At 44.3% G+C, this 22,378-nt stretch overlaps 1 protein-coding gene across 2 annotated transcripts in view; it reads left to right on the top strand.

Annotated features, from left to right (window-relative positions):
* LAMA5 (laminin subunit alpha 5) overlaps window positions 1-22,378 on the top strand; it is a 246,893-nt gene that overhangs the window by 127,812 nt on the left and 96,703 nt on the right. For both annotated transcript variants that reach the window (XM_084854353.1, XM_084854352.1), the window contains exons 7-18: window positions 4,483-4,598; window positions 5,460-5,578; window positions 8,032-8,122; window positions 9,102-9,236; window positions 9,759-9,821; window positions 9,982-10,122; window positions 11,716-11,853; window positions 12,537-12,671; window positions 13,609-13,743; window positions 18,300-18,437; window positions 18,792-18,847; window positions 22,267-22,366. In XM_084854353.1, the coding sequence (XP_084710479.1) occupies window positions 4,483-4,598; window positions 5,460-5,578; window positions 8,032-8,122; window positions 9,102-9,236; window positions 9,759-9,821; window positions 9,982-10,122; window positions 11,716-11,853; window positions 12,537-12,671; window positions 13,609-13,743; window positions 18,300-18,437; window positions 18,792-18,847; window positions 22,267-22,366 (1,367 nt within the window). The remainder of the gene's footprint in view (window positions 1-4,482; window positions 4,599-5,459; window positions 5,579-8,031; window positions 8,123-9,101; window positions 9,237-9,758; window positions 9,822-9,981; window positions 10,123-11,715; window positions 11,854-12,536; window positions 12,672-13,608; window positions 13,744-18,299; window positions 18,438-18,791; window positions 18,848-22,266; window positions 22,367-22,378) is intronic.

Genomic DNA, 22,378 nt, shown 5'->3' with positions numbered 1-22,378 from the left:
GTGTGATACACTATAAGGTGGGGGTGGGGTGGTTAACCTTCCTCACTATGTTGTAAAGCCAGCACTGAACCTGAATACTTTAGAAGTGGGAAGTTTGGGAAGATGTGATATATAAATGTAGACCTACCAGGTGTAGGCCTATACCATTAACTTTGAAGGGATATTTGAAGAAAGAACAAGAACCAACTGCTTATCCAATCGATATTTGCTTCTAAATTAGGCTGACATAATTAGAGCTGTTTCAAACTTCCAGCAAAATCTTATGCATGCCTACTCAGAAGTAAGCCCCACTGAATTCAGCAGGGGTGGAAGAGTTCCTTTTATTCCTGTTTGGAAGTTTTGGGCATCTCTACACCAGCCTAAAATCCTGCATTTAAAACTGGGCTTTCTGCTTCCATTTTAAATGCAGGATCATGACTCCCTTTTTCACGTACTTCTCCCCCACCCTCTTCCCCCTCCTTCTCCTCGTATCTGAATCTTCCATTGTCTTTCATTGATCTCGCTCCTCTTCTTGCTGCTTTTACTCCTTTCACAGAGGAAACTGAAGTGGAACACAACGGGATAATTTGATAGCTCATTATCTGCGATCTATTTAAAAATGGAACTAAGGGCATTTAGTACAGGAGACACCTTGAATGATCATGGCATCATGTAAAGAGCCTGCAAACATCTGTGAAGGAGTGATCTCAATTGCAGGATAAAAGCTCAATATGAAGGAGCCCTTTGTCACAGCCAGGGCTTTTAACTCTTTCTGATGTACTGCTCCTATGGGGAGGGTTTGCACATTTGTTGTTGTTGTTCAGTCACTAAGTCGTGTCCAACTCTTCGTGACCCCATGGACCATAGCACGCCAGGCCTTCCTGTCCTGCGCTCTCTCCCGGAGCTCAAGTTCATATTCATTTCATCGGTGATGCTATCTAGCCATCTCATCCTCTGCCGTCCCCTTATCCTTTTGCCTTCAATCTTTCCCAGCATCAGGGTCTTTTCCAGTGACTTTTCTGTTCGCATTAGGTGGCCAAAATATTTGAGTTTCAGTATCTGTCCTTCCAATGAGCAGTCAGGGTTGATTTCCTTTAGGATTGACTGATTGGATCTCCTTGCAGTCCAGGGAACTTGTAAGAGTCTTCTCCAGCACCACAGTTCGAAAGCATCAATTCTTCGGTGCTCAGTCTTCCTTATAGTCCAGCTCTCACAGCCATACATTACTACTGGGAAAACCATAGCTTTGATTATACGAACCTTTGTCAGCAAGGTGATGTCTCTGCTTCTTACTATGCTGTCTAGGTTTGCCATAGCTTTCCTCCCCAGGAGCAAGCGTCTTTTAATTTCATGGCTACAGTCACTGTCTGCGGTGATCTTGGAGCCCAAGAAAATAAAATCTGTCACTGCTTCCATTTCTTCCCCTTCTATATGCCAGGAAGTGATGGGGCCAGATGCCATGATCTTCGTTTTTTTTACTGTTGAGTTTCAAACCAGCTTTTGCACTCTCCTCTTTCACCCTCAACAAGAGGCTCTTTAGATCCTCTTCGCTTTCTGCCATTAGGGTGGTATCATCTGCGTATCTAAGGTTGTTGATAATTCCCCCAGCAATCTTAATTCTGACCTGTGATTCATCCAACCCGGCGTTTCTCATGATGTACTCTGCATATAAGTTAAATAAGCAGGGTGACAATATGCAGCCTTGTCGTACTCCTTTCCCAATTTTGAACCACTCGGTTGTTCCATGTCTGGTTCTTACTGTTGCTTCTTGACCCTCGTACAGGTTTCTCAGGAGACAGGTAAGGTAGTCTGGTACCCCCATCTCTTTCAGAATTTGCCACAGTTTGTTGTGATCCACACAATCAAAGGCTTTAGCATAGTCAATGAAGCAGAAATAGATTTTTCTGGAATTCTCTTGCTTTCTCCATGATCCAGTGAATGTTGGCGATTTGATCTCTAGTTCCTCTGCCTCTTCGAAACCCAGCTTGTACTTCTGGTAGTTCTCGGTTCACATACTGCTGAAGCCTAGCTTGTAGGATTTTGAGCATCACCTTGCTGGCATGTGAAATGAGCGCAATTGTATGGTATAGAATCATGGAATCATAGAATCACAGAATAGTAGGGTTGGAAGGGGCCTACAAGGCCATTGAGTCCAACCCCCTGCTCATTGCAGGAATCCAAGTCTAGAGCATCCCTGACAAATGGCTGTCCAGCCTCGTCTTGAAGGCCTCCAGTGTGGGAGAGCCCACCACCTCCCCAGGTAATTGGTTCCATTGTGCCCAGGTAATTGGTTCCATTGGTAGTTTGAACACTCTTTGGCATTGCCCTTCTTTGGAATTGGGATGTAAACTGACCTTTTCCAGTCTTGTGGCCACTGTTGAGCATTCCAAATTTGTTGGCATATTGAGTGCCGCACTTTACCAGCATCATCTTTTAGGATTTTAAATAGCTCAGCTGGAAGACTGTCATCTCCGCTAGCTTTGTTGTTACTAATGCTTCCTAAGGCCCACTTGACTTCACTCTCGAGGATGTCCGGCTCAAGTTCAGTGACCGCACTATCATGGCTGTCAGGGACATTCAGATCTTTCCTGTATAGTTCTTCTGTGTATTCTTTCCACCTCTTCTTCATCTCATCTGCTTCTGTTAGGTCCCTGCCTTCTTTGTCCTTTATCATGCCCGTCTTTGCACAAAACGTTCCCTTGAGATCTCCGATTTTCTTGAAAAGATCTTTAGTCTTTCCAATTCTATTGTTTTCCTCGATTTCTTTGCATTGTTCATTTAAGAAGGCCTTCTTGTCTCTCCTTGCTATTCTCTGGAACTCTGCATTCAGTTGGGTATATCTTCCCCTTTCTCCCTTGCTTTTCGCTTCCCTTCTTTCTTCAGCTACTTGGAAAGCCTCATCAGACAGCCACTTGGCTTTCTTGCATTTCTTTTTCTTTGGGATGGATTTCATTGCTGCCTCCTGAACAATGTTACGGACCTCTGTCCATAGTTCCTCAGGCACTCTGTCTATCAGGTCTAATCCCTGAAATCGATTCCTCACCTCCACTGTATATTCATAAGGGATATGATTGAGGTCATACCTGAATGGTTTAGTGGTTTTCCCGACGTTCTTCAATTTAAGCCGAAATTTTGCAAGAAGCAGCTCATGATCTGAGCCACAGTCAGCTCCAGGTCTTGTTTTTACTGACTGTCTAGAGCTTCTCCATCTTTGGCTGCAAAGGACATAATCAATCTGATTTCGATATTGACCACCTGTTGATGTCCATGTGTAGAGTCGTCTCTTGTGCTGTTGGAAAAGAGTGTTTGATCAGCGTGTTCTCTTGGCAAAACTCTATTAGCCTTTGTCTTGCTTCATTTTGTACACCAAGGCCATGCCTGCCTGTTATCTCAGTGATTTCTTGACTTCCTACTTTAGCATTCCAATCCCCTATGATGAAAAGGACATCTTTTTTTGGTGTTAGTTCTAGAAGGTGTTGTAGGTCTTCATAGAACCGATCGACCTCAGCTTCTTCGGCCTCAGTGGTTGGGGCATAGCCTTGAATTACTGTGATGTTGAATGGTTTGCCTTGGATTCATACTGAGATCATTCTATCATTTTTGAGATTGTACCCCAGTACTGCTTTTCCCACCCTTTTATTGACTATGAGTGCTACTCCATTTCTTCTAAGGGATTCTTGCCCACAGTAGTAGATATAATGGTCATCTGAATTAAATTTTCCCATGCTTGTCCATTTTAGTTCGCTGATTCCCTAGATGTCGATGTTCAATCTTGCCATCTCATGTTTGACCACCTCCAGCTTACCTTGATTCATTGATCTTACATTCTAGGTTCCTAAACAATATTGTTCTTTACAGCATCAGATTTTCTTTTCACCACCAGACACATCCACAGCTGAGTGTCCTTTTGGCTTTGGCCCAGCCACTTCACTCTTTCTGCCGCTACCTGGAAATTCCCTCTGCTCTTCCCCAGTAGTATATTGGACACCTTCCGACCTGAGGGGCTCATCTTCCGGCGTCATCTCTTTTAGCCTTGTGATACGTTCCATGGGGTTTTCTTGGCAAGAATCCTGGAGTGGGTTGCCATTTCCTTCTCCAGTGGACCACATTTTGTCAGTTTGCACATGCACAGCCCTTATTGGAGATTGGGGGGCGGGTTGCCCCAGTTTCTCCCACATACCTGGGGAATATACCTGAGTATGCAGAGAACCCTACTTTGTCCCTGGGTGTCTTCTCTTCATTGCCTCACTGGTTTGCATGGTGTTACCAAGTTTGTTTTTAGAGGGAATGATCTGTTGTGTTTTCAAGGACAAAAATACTTCATCAGATGCTTGCATACTCCAATATTAGGGGCAATGTGAGAGCCACTGGTAAGATTTGTCCTAAAAGGGCTTCTGAGTTGGCAGCCTCTTGAATTGTTCCCTACATCACCCTTTCTTCCCTGTGTTTGACCATTGAGTAATCTACTCTTAGGAGTAACTCATCTCATTATTTACTTAACAGACTACAGTGTGACTGTCAGCACAACACCTGTGGAGGGTCATGTGATCATTGTTGCCCAGGCTTCAACCAATTACCATGGAAACCAGCTACTACTGACAGTGCCAATGAATGTGAACGTAAGTTTTATAGTATAAAAAATTTGAACAGGTTGATTCCACACACCCATTCCTGCCTGCTTTTTTTTTCTTTGGCCATTCATGTCGCAGGCAGTTGCAAAACCAGAAATGGACAACACCTGATGTACATGATGGCCTGTGTTAGTTGGTGTTCCACTCACATATAGGGCACAAAAACGACAGAAATCCGACACACTCATGCGTCATTGGCCTTTGCTGGAAGCGGGGAAAGAGTTCCAAACATGGATTTAAACATAACCTCTTTCTTACTAGCTAGTGGTGTATCTGGTCACCCAGCAAGTGTACCTTATTAATTCCATACTAGATTATTAAATAAAATCATCTTGGGCTGAGAGAGGAGGTTATCTGAGGGATTGCCAACTTGCTAAAGAAGAGGAAGCAGAGAGTGGGAATAAAAGGAGAGATTTCACAATGTGGGAGAGTAAAGTGGGGCCCCTAAAGGACCTGAGTTTGGCCCAGTGCTGTTTGGACTTTTTTTTGCTCCAACGATTTCTTGTTCCTGTCACTTTGTGTTTCTAGACTGAATAAGAATACTCTTGATATTCAGTCTTATTTTAGTAACTGGAAAACCTGAGTGATTAATCAGCATTTTTGTTGAATGAATTTGCACATTCTACAAGCCAGAGTTACCCCACCAGAACATTCCAGTGGATGCATAGGAATTTATTTATTTATTTATTTATTCATTCATTCATTCATTCATTCATTTCATTTATTTCATTTCTATACCGCCCAATAGCCGAAGGATGTCCTTCAAAACGCAGCAGTTAATTCTACAATTGTGAAAGGGAGAAATCAGAGGTTGCACCAGTCTTGGCTCACTTTCTCTTGTAATTTCAGCCTGTAATTGTAATGGCCATGCCTATGATTGCTATTATGACCCAGAGGTTGCCCGTCATAGGGCCAGTGAAAATCATAATGGCCAGTTTGAAGGTGGAGGTGTATGCATTGATTGCCAGGTAAGATTTGTCTGGAAGTGCTGCAAAACAAAGAGCATTTATGTTGGGTTGCTATTTGCATTGTTGGCGTGTGAAGTCTGCCGTGTTAGCAGTAAGGAAGTTGAGGGCTCTTAAAAGAAAATATGTGAACTCTTAATGTTATTAGATTATATCCTAGAGCAGCCTTCCCCAACCTGGGGCCCTCCAGATGTTTTCAGCTACAACTCCCATCAACTGCAGCCAGCATGGCCAATGGCCAGGGATTATGGAAGTTATTGATGAAGATATCTGGAGGGACCCAAGTTGCACAAGGCTCTCTTAGAGTTATAGAGCTGGAAGAAATCTGAAAAGAATGTACAAAGGCATGACCCCTGCCCCCACTCCCTAGTATGGCCTCTCACTCCAGATTATCCAGACTATAATGACTCTCAAGGGTCACACTTTATGCAATTTGTGGGTAAATTCCCACCTACTATGTGCACTCTTGGTGGATCTCATAAGCAGGGGTCCCCAGCAGGGATCTTTCACAGTGCCCATGAAGTTCTCCACTCCCTGCCACCTTCAAAACATTTTTAATAAAAACCTTGAAAAACATTAGGGCACCAGGTTCTCCTTCCTGTTCCTCCACCTGCTTCATATCAGCTGTTGGCAGGCAGGCAGAGAAGGAAAGAGTTGCTTTCTGGCCCCACCCAAACTTCTGCACGTGCAGACCTATCTCCTTTTCTCTCTCTCTCTCCCCACCTCTAGCCTTGCTGTTTTTCTCCCCATAGCCCCTTTTCACTACTTCTCTCCCTTCCTCCTTACTAGCCTTCTTTCTCTCTCTTTCTCTCCCCCACCCCTATGCCTTTCTAGTTCCCCCTCCCTCCCAGTCTCTATTTCCCCCTCCCTCCCAGCCTTACTATTTTTCTCCCCCACACCACCTTTTTAGCTCGCTTTTGACTAGCCAGGCCCCCAGGGCAGCCATTATGTGACCAGGCACATCCTCTGTTGGAGCCATTTTGTGGTGGTACTCACAGTAGTATCTCAAATTCCCAAATGTGCCTATGGGTCCAAAAAGGTTGGGGACCCCTGCCATAATGTGCAAGAGCTGTATTAATTTAGACCATGTTGAAATTGGCTGAACCTAGATGTGATTGCCTGCATGCACTGGTGTATGTCCTCAAAGCCAGGAAATATCTATATCTATTTTCAGGAATTTGTGGAATTTATATGGGATCATCAGCTTTCACATGTCAGTACTCACCAAATTTTTGAACTCAAGCTGCAGCCCTATGCACAGTTACTTGGGAATAACCCCATTGAACTAAATGGAATTTACATCTTAGTAAACATGATAGGATTGTGCTGTCTCTGTAACGTGCCACAGTTGTCTCAATGTTCCCATTGTATGTACCCTGATTTTAAAAACCTATTATTATTCAGTTGTTATGGAGAACACCGTGGGTACATTTGGCATAAGGTGTCTACCTTCTATTATCTGTTAATGACTGAAGTAAACTTCAATAATAGCTTAAAAAGCAGACCCTAGGCAGCTAGATATGGGAGGGGGGAGGACACTTTTTTGACACGTCTGTTTGATGACAATTTGCTTACATGTTACATCTGCCCATAGACATTAGCCAACATTAAGGCATCATTCATGGATATCCATCCTGATTTGGGGGCCACATTTGCTGTGGGCCCAAAATCATGATAGGTATCCATGAATGATTGGATAAGTTTACAGTGGAAGCTGGGACTGTGTTTATGCAAATGGAATTATGGGAAATGTAGTGCCAAAAAAGTAATCATTGAGAACATTGTGGTCACATGACTTGACCTGCACAGAAGATTGGCTTGGGGTTTCTTGTACTGCACTCTGGAATTGTACCTTAGCCTGCTGTATGTTAAGCATTGTTGGAGTAAAGGAGTATCATCCATTGGACCAAAAGAAGTAAGTTGTTTTCTTTTCAATTATCTTTTCAAATTAAACCAGTTAGGGTGCAATCCTATTATCCTAAACCTTATCTTTTCAAATTAAACCAGTTAGGGTGCAATCCTATTCATGTTGAGATAGAAAACATGCATAGGAATGGCTGGGGAATGCTGGGAGTTGTAGGACATTTTTAATGTCTAAACATGCATAGGATTGTGCTGTTAGGGTCTTAAGATGTGATATATAAATGTAGACCTACCATGCGTAGGCCTATACCATTAACTTTGAAGGGATATTTGAAGAAAGAACAAGAACCAACTGCTTATCCAATCGATATTTGCTTCTAAATTAGGCTGACATAATTAGAGCTGTTTCAAACTTCCAGCAAAATCTTATGCATGCCTACTCAGAAGTAAGCCCCACTGAATTCAGTGGGACTCACTCACAGGTAAGTAGATATAGAATTGCAGCCTTGATGTAGTTCTTCCCTTACGTTTCTTGTCTGTCTACTTTACAATGCCTCAAATGAATTATAGCTAATAGACAAATTATTTTGCAGCATCACACAGCAGGCATCAACTGTGAGAGCTGCAGCCCAGGATACTATAAATCCCCAGATCATCCAATGGATTCACCCTACATTTGCTATCGTGAGTATGCCCTCTCATGTGCATTATAGACATAGCTTCCCCTTCCAGGGTCAGCCCCTGAAAGCCCTCATCCCCAAAGGTTTGGGGCTCTGTAGAACAGCATCCCATCAAGTATGAGGGGTGCTGCCAGAAGAAAACATTAGCTATCCCATGCCCCGTGTGTGTAAGCGCTTTTCTAGCTCTTTTCCTTCTGAATTGTATTCTAAACTGATGAAGTCTAACCAGTCAGATGGTGATGATGATGATATTTTGATATTTCTAAAGCTGTAATGAGAAGCATCTGTTGATCTATTGCACTTTAACAGAGTGGGAAGAAGCGAAAGGGACTTGGCTGCTTCCCCCATTGTGGGAAGAAGGTGAGGAGGACAAAGCTGTCTGAATCCCCTTTGCTCCTCCATCGGAGACTTGAAGGGGACCTGGCTGCTTCGTCTTCACCTGCCCCAGCCCCCTCCCCTCATTGTAGGGAGGAGGCAAGGTGGACAAACATGGGGCTGAGTTGGTGGGGGAGCAATGGGGTGATTGGGAGTAGGCTGGCTTGGCTATGCTGCCTGTGGGACTCTCCTAACTGGAAAACCCCATACGCAGCAAAGCCTGATTCTTGGCCCAAGCGCCAGGTGGAAGATCTACCCAGTGCTTGGCCCAGGGTGCAAATGATGTTAGGTGGACGTGACCATGCCCACCTGACCTCATATGGATCACAAGAGTGCTGGGTCTGGGTGGGGGTCATCTGGCCTGCTACTCAGAACTATTTCCACAGCATTGTTTTGGGCAATGCATACCATTTAGGAAGATGAGCAGGAGAGAAATCTTGGGAGTTTTGGTAATGCCAGCATATCTGACACCCTAGCCAGTAGTGCATAAGGGGCACCCAGCTAAAGAGACCCTGCTGTGGTCAAATGAGTACTCCCTGCTCCCGTAGTTGCTCTGCCTTCAACTTGATCTGGCACAGGGGATTCCTAATGATGATCTTTCCTTCTAGGCTGCAGCTGTGACTCAGACTTCACAGATGGCACCTGCGAGGACCTCACTGGCCGCTGTTACTGCAAGCCAAATTACACAGGGAAGGACTGTGACAGTTGTGCGGATGGTTACGTGGATTTCCCACATTGCTACCGTATGTATTGCTGACACAGTCATTCAGCAGGGGCTTGTGGGAGCTAAGCGCTGCTAGTTTCCATGAGCCTGAATTTCAGTCTCCCTCATGTTGGTTGTGGAGCAAACTCAGAGGACTCTTTTGTGCCTGTCTTGTGGGTTATTTTAAGCAGGATTGGCTGCTACCTTCTAAATTAGCCTTCCCCATCCTGGTGCTTTCCAGACATTTTGGGCTTCCATTGGCCTCAGCCAGCATGGCCAATAGTCAGGAATGCTGGGAGTTGTAGTCCAAAACATCTGGAGGGCACTAGGTTGGATAAAGCTGTTCTGAATCTTCAGATCTTTCAACATCATGCTAAGACACTTCATGGAATTGGAAGAGAAAGATGGAATTGAGAGTCTTAATTTTTGAATTGGAATGGTGTTTTGGAATCCAGAAAGGTGTATTTATAGAGGGTCGGGTTTTGTTTTGGCTGGTGTTTACTAGTGAATAACTTTTCTTGACCATAGAATTAACGTTTGCATTGTCTTCCCCATCTTTTAGCTGTGCCAGTTTTCTCTTACAATGATACTGGAGAGCAAGTCCTCCCAGCTGGGCAGATAATAAGTAAGCCTTTGGTTTTATTTTTCCTTTTTGAAATGATTATGCTTCCTATTATTAATGGTGACCATTTATGATCACTGCAGCAGCACCTCACTGGAGAGTCGGATGTGCCACATGCACGTTCAACTGAATCACTTTTTCTCTCTCTCCCTAAATTTTCCAGACTGTGACTGCAATGTTGCTGGCACCAGAGGGAACGCCTGCCGGAAAGATGTGCAAATTGGGTTGTGCTTGTGTAAACCCAACTTCCAAGGGACCCAATGTGATCAGTGTGTGCCTGGGTATTATGGACCAAGTTGTCAACGTGAGTAAATGAAGCTCAAGCAAGTGCTGCTTAAACCCACAGGCGATTTCCCTCTCTTGAGAGCTCAGAGAGTAGGGTTGCCACATGGAAAAAGTGGGTTTTGAGGATTGAAGGAATAGAGAGAGAGAGAAGTAGCTTCATGCATGTATTCAGGGAGGGAGTTCCAGGCACAGGTGGCATTGAGATAGGATAGAGACCCAACGACAGTGTTTCTTTTCTTGAAAATCCCCTTTCTCTTTGCTTGTATCTCTCTTTCACTAGGTTAGAGCCAGATTTGGTCATACTTAGACTATACCTATTGAAATTATGGGACTTAAGTTCACCATGATGAAGTTAAGTCTCATGATTTCAATGGTAAGGCTAAATCTGGATCCAACCCACAATGTGTGGGTACATACATACAAACCAGTAATGGCAGAAGAGATGCCTCGAATTTCTCACCTCATGGTGGGGGTTCTTAAAACAACAATTGTCTCAGCCCACCCTTAGAGTTTTGGGCTTCTGCGTCAGTTCCCTGTGTCTGTAATTAGAGGTCATATTTCTACATTTTGTAGCAGCCATTCCTGTGCAGATTGTCAGGATACCTGGAATATACTCTGCTAACCTAACAGATCCAGGCTACACCACTACATAGAATCATAGAATAGTAGGGTTGGAAGGGGCCTATAAGACCATCGAATCCAATCCCCTGTTCAATGCAGGAATCCTCATATGCAACCATCTATCAAGTTGAAATGAATGTTAGGGTTTTTTTTAATGTGATTTCCAAATCAAATAAAATTTCGTGACATTTTTACACTGTACTCTAGGGAACTCTGGGGTTCCTCAATGACGAGACCAGTAAAGTTGGACAAGAAAGACCTACAGCAAGCACAGTTGGTCATGTCCAGCAATATATAGCCTCGGGCAGTGTTGAGTGTGTTCTGTGGTGTGTTCTAGAGTACACTCAGGTCATATGGGACAACGGTAAGGACCAACAGGCTGGGTCAGCACTCCATATGTGAGCAGCATGTGCACACTAGAACACTCTCCAAAATCCTCTGAAAAGTGCATCCATTCCTTGGCAACATGGAGTGGTGCCTTGGGAGATGCATTGATGAGAAAAGGAATCCTTGGAGATAAAATGTTTGAAAACTACTCCTATGGTCCATCTTCCAACTTAACACAGCCAATTTCCGATGTTTGTATGAAGAAGTTTGACTGAGAATCAGAAGGGCCACCAAAGGCCAGAAAGTCATTAGGCAGGCACCTCCATTGATCAACCACCTACAGGTTAATGTATTCTGAACAAGGGTGTACCTTGCCAAGATGCCCTGTATCAAGCATACTGAAGCTTTTCAATAGGAAGTCAAGAAAATAACTGGGGGAACCTCCCACAGCAATCTTATACATGTCTGTTCAAAAGTTAGTCCTATTGAATTCAGAGGGGCTTTCCTTCAAGTAGGTGGATATAGGATTGCAATCCTAAACTAACATTAGATATGTCTGATAAATGGGACAGGTACCTATGGGATCACAGGGGCACGTACAGCACAGTGCACCAGACTAGCCATGTATTTATTTCCCTCACCCCACCCCACCTGTCCCCCACAGCCTGCCAGTGTTCGGGCCCTGGCTTCTATGAAGGCACATGCAACAGCGAGACTGGCCAGTGTCTATGTCGAACTGGATTTGAAGGATATGCTTGTAATCAGTGTGCTCCTGGCTACTTCAGCTATCCACTATGTCAATGTGAGTTCTCAGAGAGAGAATGATAGCTGTTGGGTTTGTCTCTCATACACACACACATTTTTGCAGTGCTCTTAAGTTTCTAGACCTCATGGTTGCAAAAGGAAATTTGGACATGTGCAGACAGTGTACAGTGAAATCTCAGAATCCTGTGAGGACTTTTAACGGTCAGGGGGGTGTTTGGTAGTTGCACCATTCCCCGGCCTTTCGCACTGGGCTTCTGTTTCCTGTCCCCCAACCCTTACTAGCAACTTCATTCTAAGATTCCTTCCTTCCCCATCCTCTTTGTTTGCCACCTTAGCCAATATTAGTTGAAAAGCTCAACATTATTTGAAAAACACAAGCTGGAAACAGAACAAATTATGTCCAGCCAAGAAAGTATAGGGACGTGTTTTTCATTGCCTTTGTCAATAAGAGGGCAGCTTTTAATTTCCTTAACACAAAAGTTGGATTTTTATTTTTCACACAGTATAGGTGTGTGGGAGCAGAAGCAGTTTCACTAGACCTGTTGTTTTTTTGTCCTTTGCATGCTGCCCAGGGCTCCCAAACAACCAGCCTGCATGCCAGTATTTGACATCCCCACTGAGGAGTGCTGGTTTCCCTGGGCACATGGGTGACTTCTGCAGTAATGCTGAATTCCCTTGAAATAACAAAGTTGAGAACCCTGGATCTTCTTTCCATTGTAGTTTGTGGCTGCAATGCTGTCGGCACGTTGCCGGAAGGCTGTGATGCGTCTGGGAGATGCTACTGTAGGCCTGAATTTGATGGGCCTCATTGTGACCAGTGTAGCTTTGGATATCATTCCTACCCTCATTGCCAAGGTATGCCGGTTCATGAAAGCTGGTAGGGATGAAGCAGCTTTTGTAATTTATTGTTAAAAAATGGAAGTATCTAAGGAAGATGCATTTCCTTGCAAATCAAGATCTCAAGCAAGGACTCTTCCTGGCACCATTTTTCCCCAGGCAAGATCCAGGCCATAGACGTTTTCCACCATCTGCCCACTTTGGGTCTATTTTTTCACTCTCGTTCATGCAGGTTATTACAGGGTATCTTCCAGTGAAACCCTTTCTCAGGCCCTAACCTTTTTTTTTTACTCTGGCTCCAATAAGGAAATCCCTTATTTCCATCATCCTCACTCCTTTTAAAAGCAACCTTCAGTGTCTAGTGCTGATAAAACTGTAGCCAACATGAGGCTGCTGAGAATCAAGATGGAGGTGGAGAAAAACTTGGAAATGAGTGCACTGCACTGAGTAGAGTTTGGGGTATTTCTTGTACCCCTGCCCTTCTAATCCCATCAGTCCCTAATGCTACACTTCCCTTCTTCTTGAATCTACACTAGCATCCTTCTCTTCATCGGCAGGAATGATACAGAGAGTATTTGGGGAGCTAGTATCAGCATATTGCCTGTAATTTTTTTTTTAAAGGGGGGGGGGACATTAAAGCCCCTAAAAGTATTTCTTCCCTAGGATTCAATGCCAAGTATTATCTGGCTCTGCTATACCAAAAGTTACAAATGTTCATAAATGTTAGTTGTGTTCATGGACCTGGACATGGCTGTAGGAACTTGTTTGTTCTAGAAGGAAGGATAGCTTCCTTTGGGAGGAAACGTTCAGCCGCCAGTTAGGGGTATGTGAGATATGGTTTCCGTAGAATCTGTCTGGAATGAAAGAATCTGTTTTCTAGGCACATAAAGAGCATTCTTGTGCCCTCACTATCTCCTCCTCCTTCTCATACTTTTTGTGTGCCTTCCTTTTGCAGCTTGCTCCTGTGACCCCCGGGGCTCTGCAGACAATGACTGTAGCCCCATTGGTCAATGCCATTGCCACTCAAATTACATAGGCCACACATGCAACCAGTGTGCCCCAGGCTTCTATGGGTATCCTACCTGTACAGGTGAGTCACTTGCCAGATGCTGCCTATTTTCTGTTAGTAGAGAAGGCATTTTGTTTCATGTCTCAAAATATTACACAGTGCTGCACTTAATTTGCAATCCTTTGAGTTCAGTTGGTTCCCATCACTTTAGTCCCTACTGGAATTCAGTCTGAGTTGCAAGAGTCTGCTTCATGGTTTGACCTTCTAGAGAGGTTACATAGGAAAACATAAAAAAGGGCTTAGGATTTAGAATGCAGTATAGGAAGCATTTGAGGGCTGGAGGATTTTTTTTTTTTTTTAAGGAAAACCCTGGTATCTTATCATTACAGAATTTGGAATATTTATTTGGTGCAGCCTTTACAGCAGGGATGGGGAACCTCCAAACTGCAGACCAAATTTGGCCTGTGAGGCCTCCCTGTCTGGCCTACAGAGGCCCCTGCAGAGCCCCCCCCCCGAAGTCCTTCCCCAAAGCCTCCCACTTCCTCAGAAAAGGAAGGTGGCAGGAGAGCAGTTCCAAACTGTGCCCGAGATGTGGTAGTACAGTCAGCTTTGCTCCACCTTCGCCTTTCCTGTCAGGAAAAGTGAGGGAAAGCAAAGCCGAGCAGGAGCATGTGTGAGGATGTGAGTGTGGGGGGCGCATACTGTCTGCGGCCCCACCACTGCTGGCATGTGGCCCCTGACATCCCTGCCTGAGGTCAATTTGGCCCTTGGGCCAACAAAGGCTCCCCACCCCCGCTTTACAGAGAACTGATTATATGAGAATATTGGCCCTTTGTTTCATATGTCAATATTTTAAAGGGACCATGGGTGCTTTTTCTAATGGGATATATGTCAAAAGCACACCTTTGCTCATATCAGGATTTACCAACAGTTTGGCAGATGCAAATGTCCAGTTTGATCTAAGAGCCTCTTCAAACTGCTACCATCCACTCCCTCCTGCTAAACTCTGTTTCTGCAGTAATCTGCCCACTCCCTTCTAAAACCTGCTCTGCCTGAACATTAATAAAGTCTTAGGAGAAAAGGAGAGGTACCAGTGTTTTACACAAATAAAGAAATAAAACAGTACTGAAAAAAATGTGTCCATCGACCTATTGCTGGGCAGTGAGGAGGGAGGTGCCTGAGAAACTGCTCATGCAAGTTTCATAGCCATATGAGTGGTTTTGATTTCAAGCCATTCTTCCCTCACATCTCTTTAGCCAGGTGGTCCATAAAGACAGTGCGATGCAACAAACCAGGATTAAACCAAGGTACTGAGTTTGGATATAGTGACATACCACAGTTAATGCAAGCCAGGATTCACAAACCAACGTCAAAGCATGGATTGCGATCCTGGTTTGTTGGCCTCAAATTATGGTTAATCAGTCTGGTTGGGTTCGGATGTACAAACAAACCAGAGTGAAGCTAAACCAGAGAGCCAGTGTGGTGTAGTGGCTAGAGTGTTGGACTGGGGGCCGGGAGATCCGGGTTCTAGTCCCCACTCAGCCATGGAAGCTCACTGGGTGACTTTGGGCCTGTCACAGACTCTCAGCCTAACCCACCTCACAGGGTTGTTGTTGTGAGGATAAAATGGAGAGGAGGAGGATAATGTAAGCCACCTTGGGTTCCTTGCAAGAGGGAAAAAAGCCGGGATATAAACGCAATCAATCAATCAATCAATCATAAAAAAAAAACATTGTTCAGCATTATGTCTAAATCGGGCTGATGTTCTTACAGTGAAGTCAGTTACATATGCAGCAGTCAGTCATCAAGGGTACAGTAACTGAGTGACAGATATGCATATGGGAACTGAAGATTCAGTTCTACGTGCATTATTGGCCATCTTCATTGCGTTCAAGATATCATACAAGACTGAACACCAGTATTCATTTATGCTTCCTGGTTAGATATCATTGCTCATTATCAGAAAATTGCTGCAGGATGCAGTGTCCTTGAGTCACCTAAGTGATAGCTCCCAACACCTTTCCATTCTTTTCCACTGCTAAATGTGGAAAACCTGGTCTGTGGCCAACTGGCTTAGCATTAGCTTCCAATGTAGATGTTGGCAGTGTGCTTTTGAACAGTTTTTAGATCAAATTGTTTTGGCAGAAGAAGGCTGCAAGGCTATTTACTTTTTTTGCTTTTCATTAATTAACATCTCAAAATGCATGGTATAATAGATAAAAAATATTGAGGGAGGAGTGTAGGCATAAAGTAGTGCAAAGTTTTAAAGATCATAAATTGCACCTGGAGTGATAAAACAATAAAAAATTCTCGTATTTGTAGGTGGCAACAAGCAAAATTCTTACTAGTTTAAAGTCCTTGTTAGCTTGCCAGTGTAACGCAGCAAAACACGCACACACACTACTTTTGGTTGTATTAGCTAATGGTTTAATAGTGTTCAGGCTTAAGAGGCTCTTTATCAGACATGGGTCTTAAAGGTACAATGAACATTTTAAAAAAGTTAAAGTTCTTATTTGTCCAGTTTAGGCTATCATTCAGTCAAGCTATACTCAGGAAAAAAATGGAGTGCCTAGGCTGTTGGTTTATTTGAAGTCATTAATTCTGACCCAGATGAGCACTTCTTAGAATACAAGGTGAATCGAACTAATCTGACAAAATACATCAACATTTTGTGCATTTATTTATGAGATTTTTATGCTTTCCTTCCTGGCGTACCCTGAACCTCATTTTATTTGTTGAATTAAATGTATTTGTTTTATACCTCCCCCCCCTCCACCTTCAACTGCTTCTCAAGGCAACTTATAAAGAGTTTTTAAAATAAATTCAAACAAAAACATTAAACGTTAAACAAGAACATTAAAACATCATGATATAAAAAAAAAGTGTCCCCAACCAGTCGTGTCCGACTCTAGGGTGCGGTGCTCATCCCCGTTTCTAAGCCGAAGAGCCAGCGCTGTCCGAAGACACTTCCGTGGTCATGTGGCCGGCATGACTGAACACCGAGGTGCACGGAACGCTGCTACTTTTGCCGCCGAAGCGGTACCTATTTATCTACTTGCAATTTCTTGCTTTCGAACTGCTAGGTTGGCAGGAGCTGGGACTGAAGACGGGAGCTCACTCCGTCACGCAGCACTCGGTCTCGAACTGCTGTCCTGCCGACCTTTCGGTCTGCAGTTCAGCGTCTTAACCACTAAGCCACCGCAGTATAAAAGCAGTTAGTGGAATTAAAAACACACACCAAGCACCATAAAAGCTATGTGCAGAGGATTAAAACACTTGGGAAAATAAACGGTCTTTGCCTGGGACCAGAACGACATCAAAGTCGGCTCCAGGCGAGTCTCCCTAGAGCATGCCACAGTTAGAGCTTCTCCACTAAGAAGGCTCTTTCCCTGACAGCCACCCACCATTCCTCAGAGTTTGGTGTTATCTGCATATTGACAACACCTCACCCCAAACCTCCGGATGAGCTCACTCAGCGCTTTCATGTTGATGTTAAAAAGCATTGGGAATAGAATTGATCCCTATGGGGCCCCATAGCATACATGCCAGGGAGTCAAGCAATAGTGCCCCAGCACCACCTCCCAGCAACCCTGTGAGGTAGGTTAGGTTGAGAGATAGTGACTGTCTCATGATCACCTTGTGAGCGTCATGGGTGAGTGGAGATCTGAACATGGATGGTCCTGGTCCAACACTAACCACTACAACACACTGGTGCCTCTCAATGGCTTGATTCAGGCATCATTTTCAAATCATGGTTTGGCAGATGAGGCATGTGCTCTGTGCTTGTGTGCTCCCTCTTTCCCTCTCCTCTTCACATGGATTCCATTCTCCCTTTCCTGGTTTGTGATAACTATAATTTACTATAATCCATAACATCCTGCAGGCCAAAGCGGATTGCATGCCCATGGCTGCACATAGCTAGGCACGCATACCTGCCACACACATGTTTGGCGCTGTCAGTCCTGATCCAACCAAGTAGACCCTGATTCAACAGTGCAGTTAATTTACAGATCTGTGTTCATTCAAGCAAACGATCACTTGTAGTACTGTATTTTTTATTATTATGAATCAAGTCATTGATTTAAAGATTAAATAGTTGAAAATCCACAAAACGTCAGTGGATTCATTGCTGCAGTGGTGTGAGAACACTCCTGCTGGTCACGGGCAAGTTAGCATTTGGCACATAACACTGACTTCAGTGTACATTTCCTAGGTTTGACACGGTACATGGATTGTATCCGATGTTCTACTTAAAGTAGACCCATTGAAATGATTGGGACTCAAGTTAGACTAACATTGGATACAACCCATAGATTGTAAGTATTCAAGGGCTGTCACTCAATTTAAAACAGTCTTTGTACACGTTTTAGTCAACTTATCAACGGGAATTATTTACATATGAAGACAATAACACTTCAGAAGAAAAAGGTATACTTCCCTTATTTTTAGATGATACACACATGTATTGCAGCAGGCGCCATCTTAGAAGAGGCTTTTCCTTGTGTGTGACGGAAGGCGATGCCTCTTCTTGATGGTGCCTGCTACCTACAGTTTCTGTAAGTTCTTGCTTGAAGAATAATTAAGAACTTTCATTTGTATCATAATGCTTTCTGACCTGTCCTTTTTTCCCTCTCCAGCTTGTCACTGTTTCACAGAAGGCTCTCTCTATGGTACCTGTGATCAGGAGACCGGGCAGTGCACCTGTCGTCCCAGAGTAATTGGACTGCGCTGCGATACCTGCATTCCCGGGGCTTATGGATTCCCACAGTGTGAAGGTAGCTCAGCCTGTTCCATGTGTGTGGCATGCTGCATCGCACAAACCTGAACCCTTGATGTCAGTGTAGGTCTGTCGATGTGCACCAGTCAACAAAAAGTATTGAATTTGAATGCAGAGCTCATCATCAGATGTCTTTGGGGCGCAACTAAATATGCTTTCATTTTAAGTGCCGCTGTAGAGTGGTTTTCCAAGATCTGCTATTAAGCACATTACTTTTCTTCCTCAGCAGATTGTATCCATTAGCCACCCTACCAGATCCACACAATGGTTAAAGTACCAGCCTAGGAACAGTGCGTGGTTGATGCATCCCCCCCCCATGCCTCTTCTTATCTGTGTGTTTTTTCTGTTTCAGTGGGCTCATGCAATCCTGCAGGGCTTGCAAATGAAGACACTTCCGTACTACCAGTGGTATGTCCCCCAGCTGTTGATTTTAGTCTTGATTCTTCCTTGTTATACACTGTATTGAGTATTTTTATTATATACCACATGGAGTATTGTGAGCATGGGCAGTTCCACATCATAGAATCATAGAATCATAGAATAGTAGGGTTGGAAGGGGCCTACAAGGCCATCGAGTCCAACCCCCTGCTCAATGCAGGAATCCAAGTCAGAGCATCCCTGACAAATGGCTGTCCAGCCTCGTCTTGAAGGCCTCCAGTGTGGGAGAGCCCACCACCTCCCCAGGTAATTGGTTCCATTGCCGTATTGCTCTGACACTCAGGAAGTTTTTCCTGATGTTCAGTCGGAATCTGGCTTCCTGTAACTTGAGCCCATTATTCCGTGTCCTGCACTCTGGGATGATCAAGAAGAGATCCTGGCCTTCTTCTCTGTGACAACCTTTCAAGTACTTGAAGAGCGCTATCATATCTCCCCTCAGTCTTCTCTTCTCAAGGCTAAACATGCCCAGTTCTTTCAGTCTCTCTTCATAGGGCTTTGTTTCCAGTCCCCTGATCATCTTTGTTGCCCTCCTTTGAACCCTCTCCAGCTTGTCTGCATCCTTCTTAAAGTGTGGTGCCCAGAACTGGACACAGTACTCCAGATGAGGCCTAACCAGTGCTGAGTAGAGGGGAACTAGTACTTCCCGGGATTTGGAAGCGATGCTTCTATGAATGCAGCCCAAAATAGCATTTGCCTTTTTTGCAGCCACATCACATTGTTGGCTCATATTCAGCTTGTGATCGACGACAATTCCAAGATCCTTCTCGCTCGTAGTGTGGTTGAGCCACGTATCCCCCATCTTGTAACTGTGCATTTGGTTTCTTTTTCCTAGGTGCAGAACTTGGCATTTGTCCCTATTAAATGCCATTCTGTTGTTTTCTGCCCAGCACTCCAGTCTATCCAGATCACTTTGAATTTTGTTTCTGTCTTCCAAAGTATTAGCTATCCCTCCCAATTTTGTGTCATCTGCAAATTTGATCAGCATTCCCTGCACCTCCTCCTCCAAGTCATTAATAAAAATATTGAAGAGCACTGGGCCCAGGACTGAGCCCTGCGGTACCCCACTCGTTACCTCTCCCCAGCTTGAGAAGGTCCCATTGATAAGCACTCTTTGAGTCCGATTCTGTAGCCAACTGTGGATCCACCGGATCGTTGTTTCATCTAGCCCACTTCGAGCTAGTTTGCTCATCAGGATATCATGGGGCACTTTGTCGAAAGCTTTGCTGAAGTCGAGGTATATGATGTCTACAGCATTCCCACGGTCTACAAGGGAGGTGACTTGATCAAAAAATGAGATCAGATTTGTCTGGCAGGACTTGTTTTTGACAAATCCATGTTGGCTTCGAGTAATCACGGCATTGTTGTCAAGGTGCTTCCAGATGGATTGCTTTATGATCTGCTCCAGAATTTTCCCAGGGATTGATGTCAGACTGACTGGTCTGTAGTTCCCAGGTTCCTCCTTTTTACCCTTTTTGAAGATAGGGACAATGTTAGCCCTCCTCCAGTCATCTGGCACTTCCCCGGTCCTCCATGATTTCTCAAAGAGAATAGACAGCGGTTCTGAGAGTTCTTCTGCCAGTTCCTTTATGACTCTAGGATGCAGTTCATCTGGCCCTGGAGATTTGAACTCATTCAAAGTAATGAGGTGTTCCTTGACCATATGCCTGTCGATCTCAAGCTGCAATCCTGCCCCTTCAGCCTGTACTTCGCCTTTGCCAGGGGGGTCATAGACCCTCTTTTGGGAGAAGACTGAGCCAAAGTAGGAATTGAGCACCTCTGCCTTTTCTTTGTCCTCTGTTATCATTTTGCCATCCTTATTTAATAGCTGAACAACCATTTCTTTCCTCTGCCTTTTACTATGCACGTAGCTGAAGAAAGCCTTTTTGTTGTTTTTAGCATCCCTCGCTAACCTCAGCTTGTTCTCAGCTTTAGCCTTCCTGACGCCATCCCTGCAATTCTGTGCTACCTGCCTGTACTCTTCCTTTGTTACTTGGCCTTCTTTCCACTTCCTATATGTGTCCTTTTTTGTTTTCAGGTCATCCCTAAGCTTTTTGTGAAGCCACATTGGCTTCTTCTGTTGTCTTCCACCTTTTCTTCTTGTTGGAATTGTTTGTGATTGTGCCTTGAGAATTTCCTTTTTTAAAAGTTCCCACCCATCTTGGACTCCTTTTCTCGCTAGCATTGCTTGCCATGGGACCTTACTGATCATTGTTCTGAGTTTATTAAAATCAGCTTTCCTAAAATCCAGGGTACGCGTTTGAGTACACTCGGCTTTTGCTTCCCTTAGAACCAAGAACTCAAGTACAACATGGTCGCTTTCCCCCAGAGTTCCTGTAACTGCTACTTTATCCACTAAGTCATCTCTGTTGGTTAGGATCAAGTCAAGGATAGCCGATCCTCTAGTTCCTTCCTCTACTTTCTGTAGGAGGAAGTTATCCGCCACACAAGTCAGGAATTTCCTGGAGGGGCCATGTTTTGCAGAATTTGTCTCCCAACAAATATCGGGGAAATTGAAGTCCCCCATTACTACTACATCATGCTTCCTTAAAACATTGGCTATTTGCTTTTCAAAAGTTTCATCCTTGTCTTCTCCTTGATTGGGTGGCTGGTAGTAGACTCCGACCACCAGGTTCCTTTTATTCTTTGCTCCATTTATTTCAACCCAGATGCTCTCGATGGGGCTACCAAGCTCCTCCTCCTGTATTTCTGTGCAGAGATATGTATTTTTCACATACAGTGCAACCCCGCCTCCCTTTCTGTTCCTCCTGTTCTTTTTGAACAAGTTATATCCTTCAACTGCTGTATTCCAGTCATGAGAGTCATCCCACCAAGTCTCAGTTATACCTATCAAGTCATAATTTCCCTCCTGTATTAAGAGTTCAAGTTCGTTCTGTTTGTTTCCCATACTCTGGGCATTAGTATATAGACATCGAAGACCATGTGCTTCATAGTCTGGCTTTCTTCCTACATGTGTCTGAAGACTATTATTGGGCGCTATCAGAGCTGTTCTCTCCATTGCAGTGCATGCGCCTACGTCCATTGTTACCCCCAACATTACATCTCCCTTCCCCGTAGGATTCAGTTTAAAGGAGTGCAAAGGAGTGGATGATAGGGAAAAGACCATAGCTCTGTGGTTGAGCACATGGGTTGCATGCAGAACGTCCCGGGTTCAATGCCTGGTATCTCCAGTTAAAAGGGTCAGGTAGCAAGTAATGGGAAAGACCTCTACCCGAGACCCTGGAAAGATGCTGCCAGACAATGTAGACAAATCGGACCTGGTGTAAGGCAGCTTCCTATTTTCTTATTCTGCATTGCCTTTGATTCTGCTTGATTCTTTGGTATACATTTTTAAATCTCCCCCCACCCCCTGCCACTATTTTCCTCCACAGGGTTCCTGTGAATGTCGGGCATATGTGGAAGGTGAAGCCTGTGATAGGTGCAAGCCACTCTACTGGAACTTGACTCCTGATAACCCGTTTGGATGTATGAGTAAGGAACATA

This window comes from Heloderma suspectum, chromosome 4 (genome assembly GCF_057233095.1).
Source record: "Heloderma suspectum isolate Gila_16-S chromosome 4, 16-S_ref, whole genome shotgun sequence".
In the NCBI taxonomy this organism is placed as follows: domain Eukaryota; kingdom Metazoa; phylum Chordata; class Lepidosauria; order Squamata; family Helodermatidae; genus Heloderma; species Heloderma suspectum.
The sequence above is the reverse complement of the archived record's forward strand: the minus strand, read 5'-3'. Positions and strand labels throughout refer to the sequence as shown.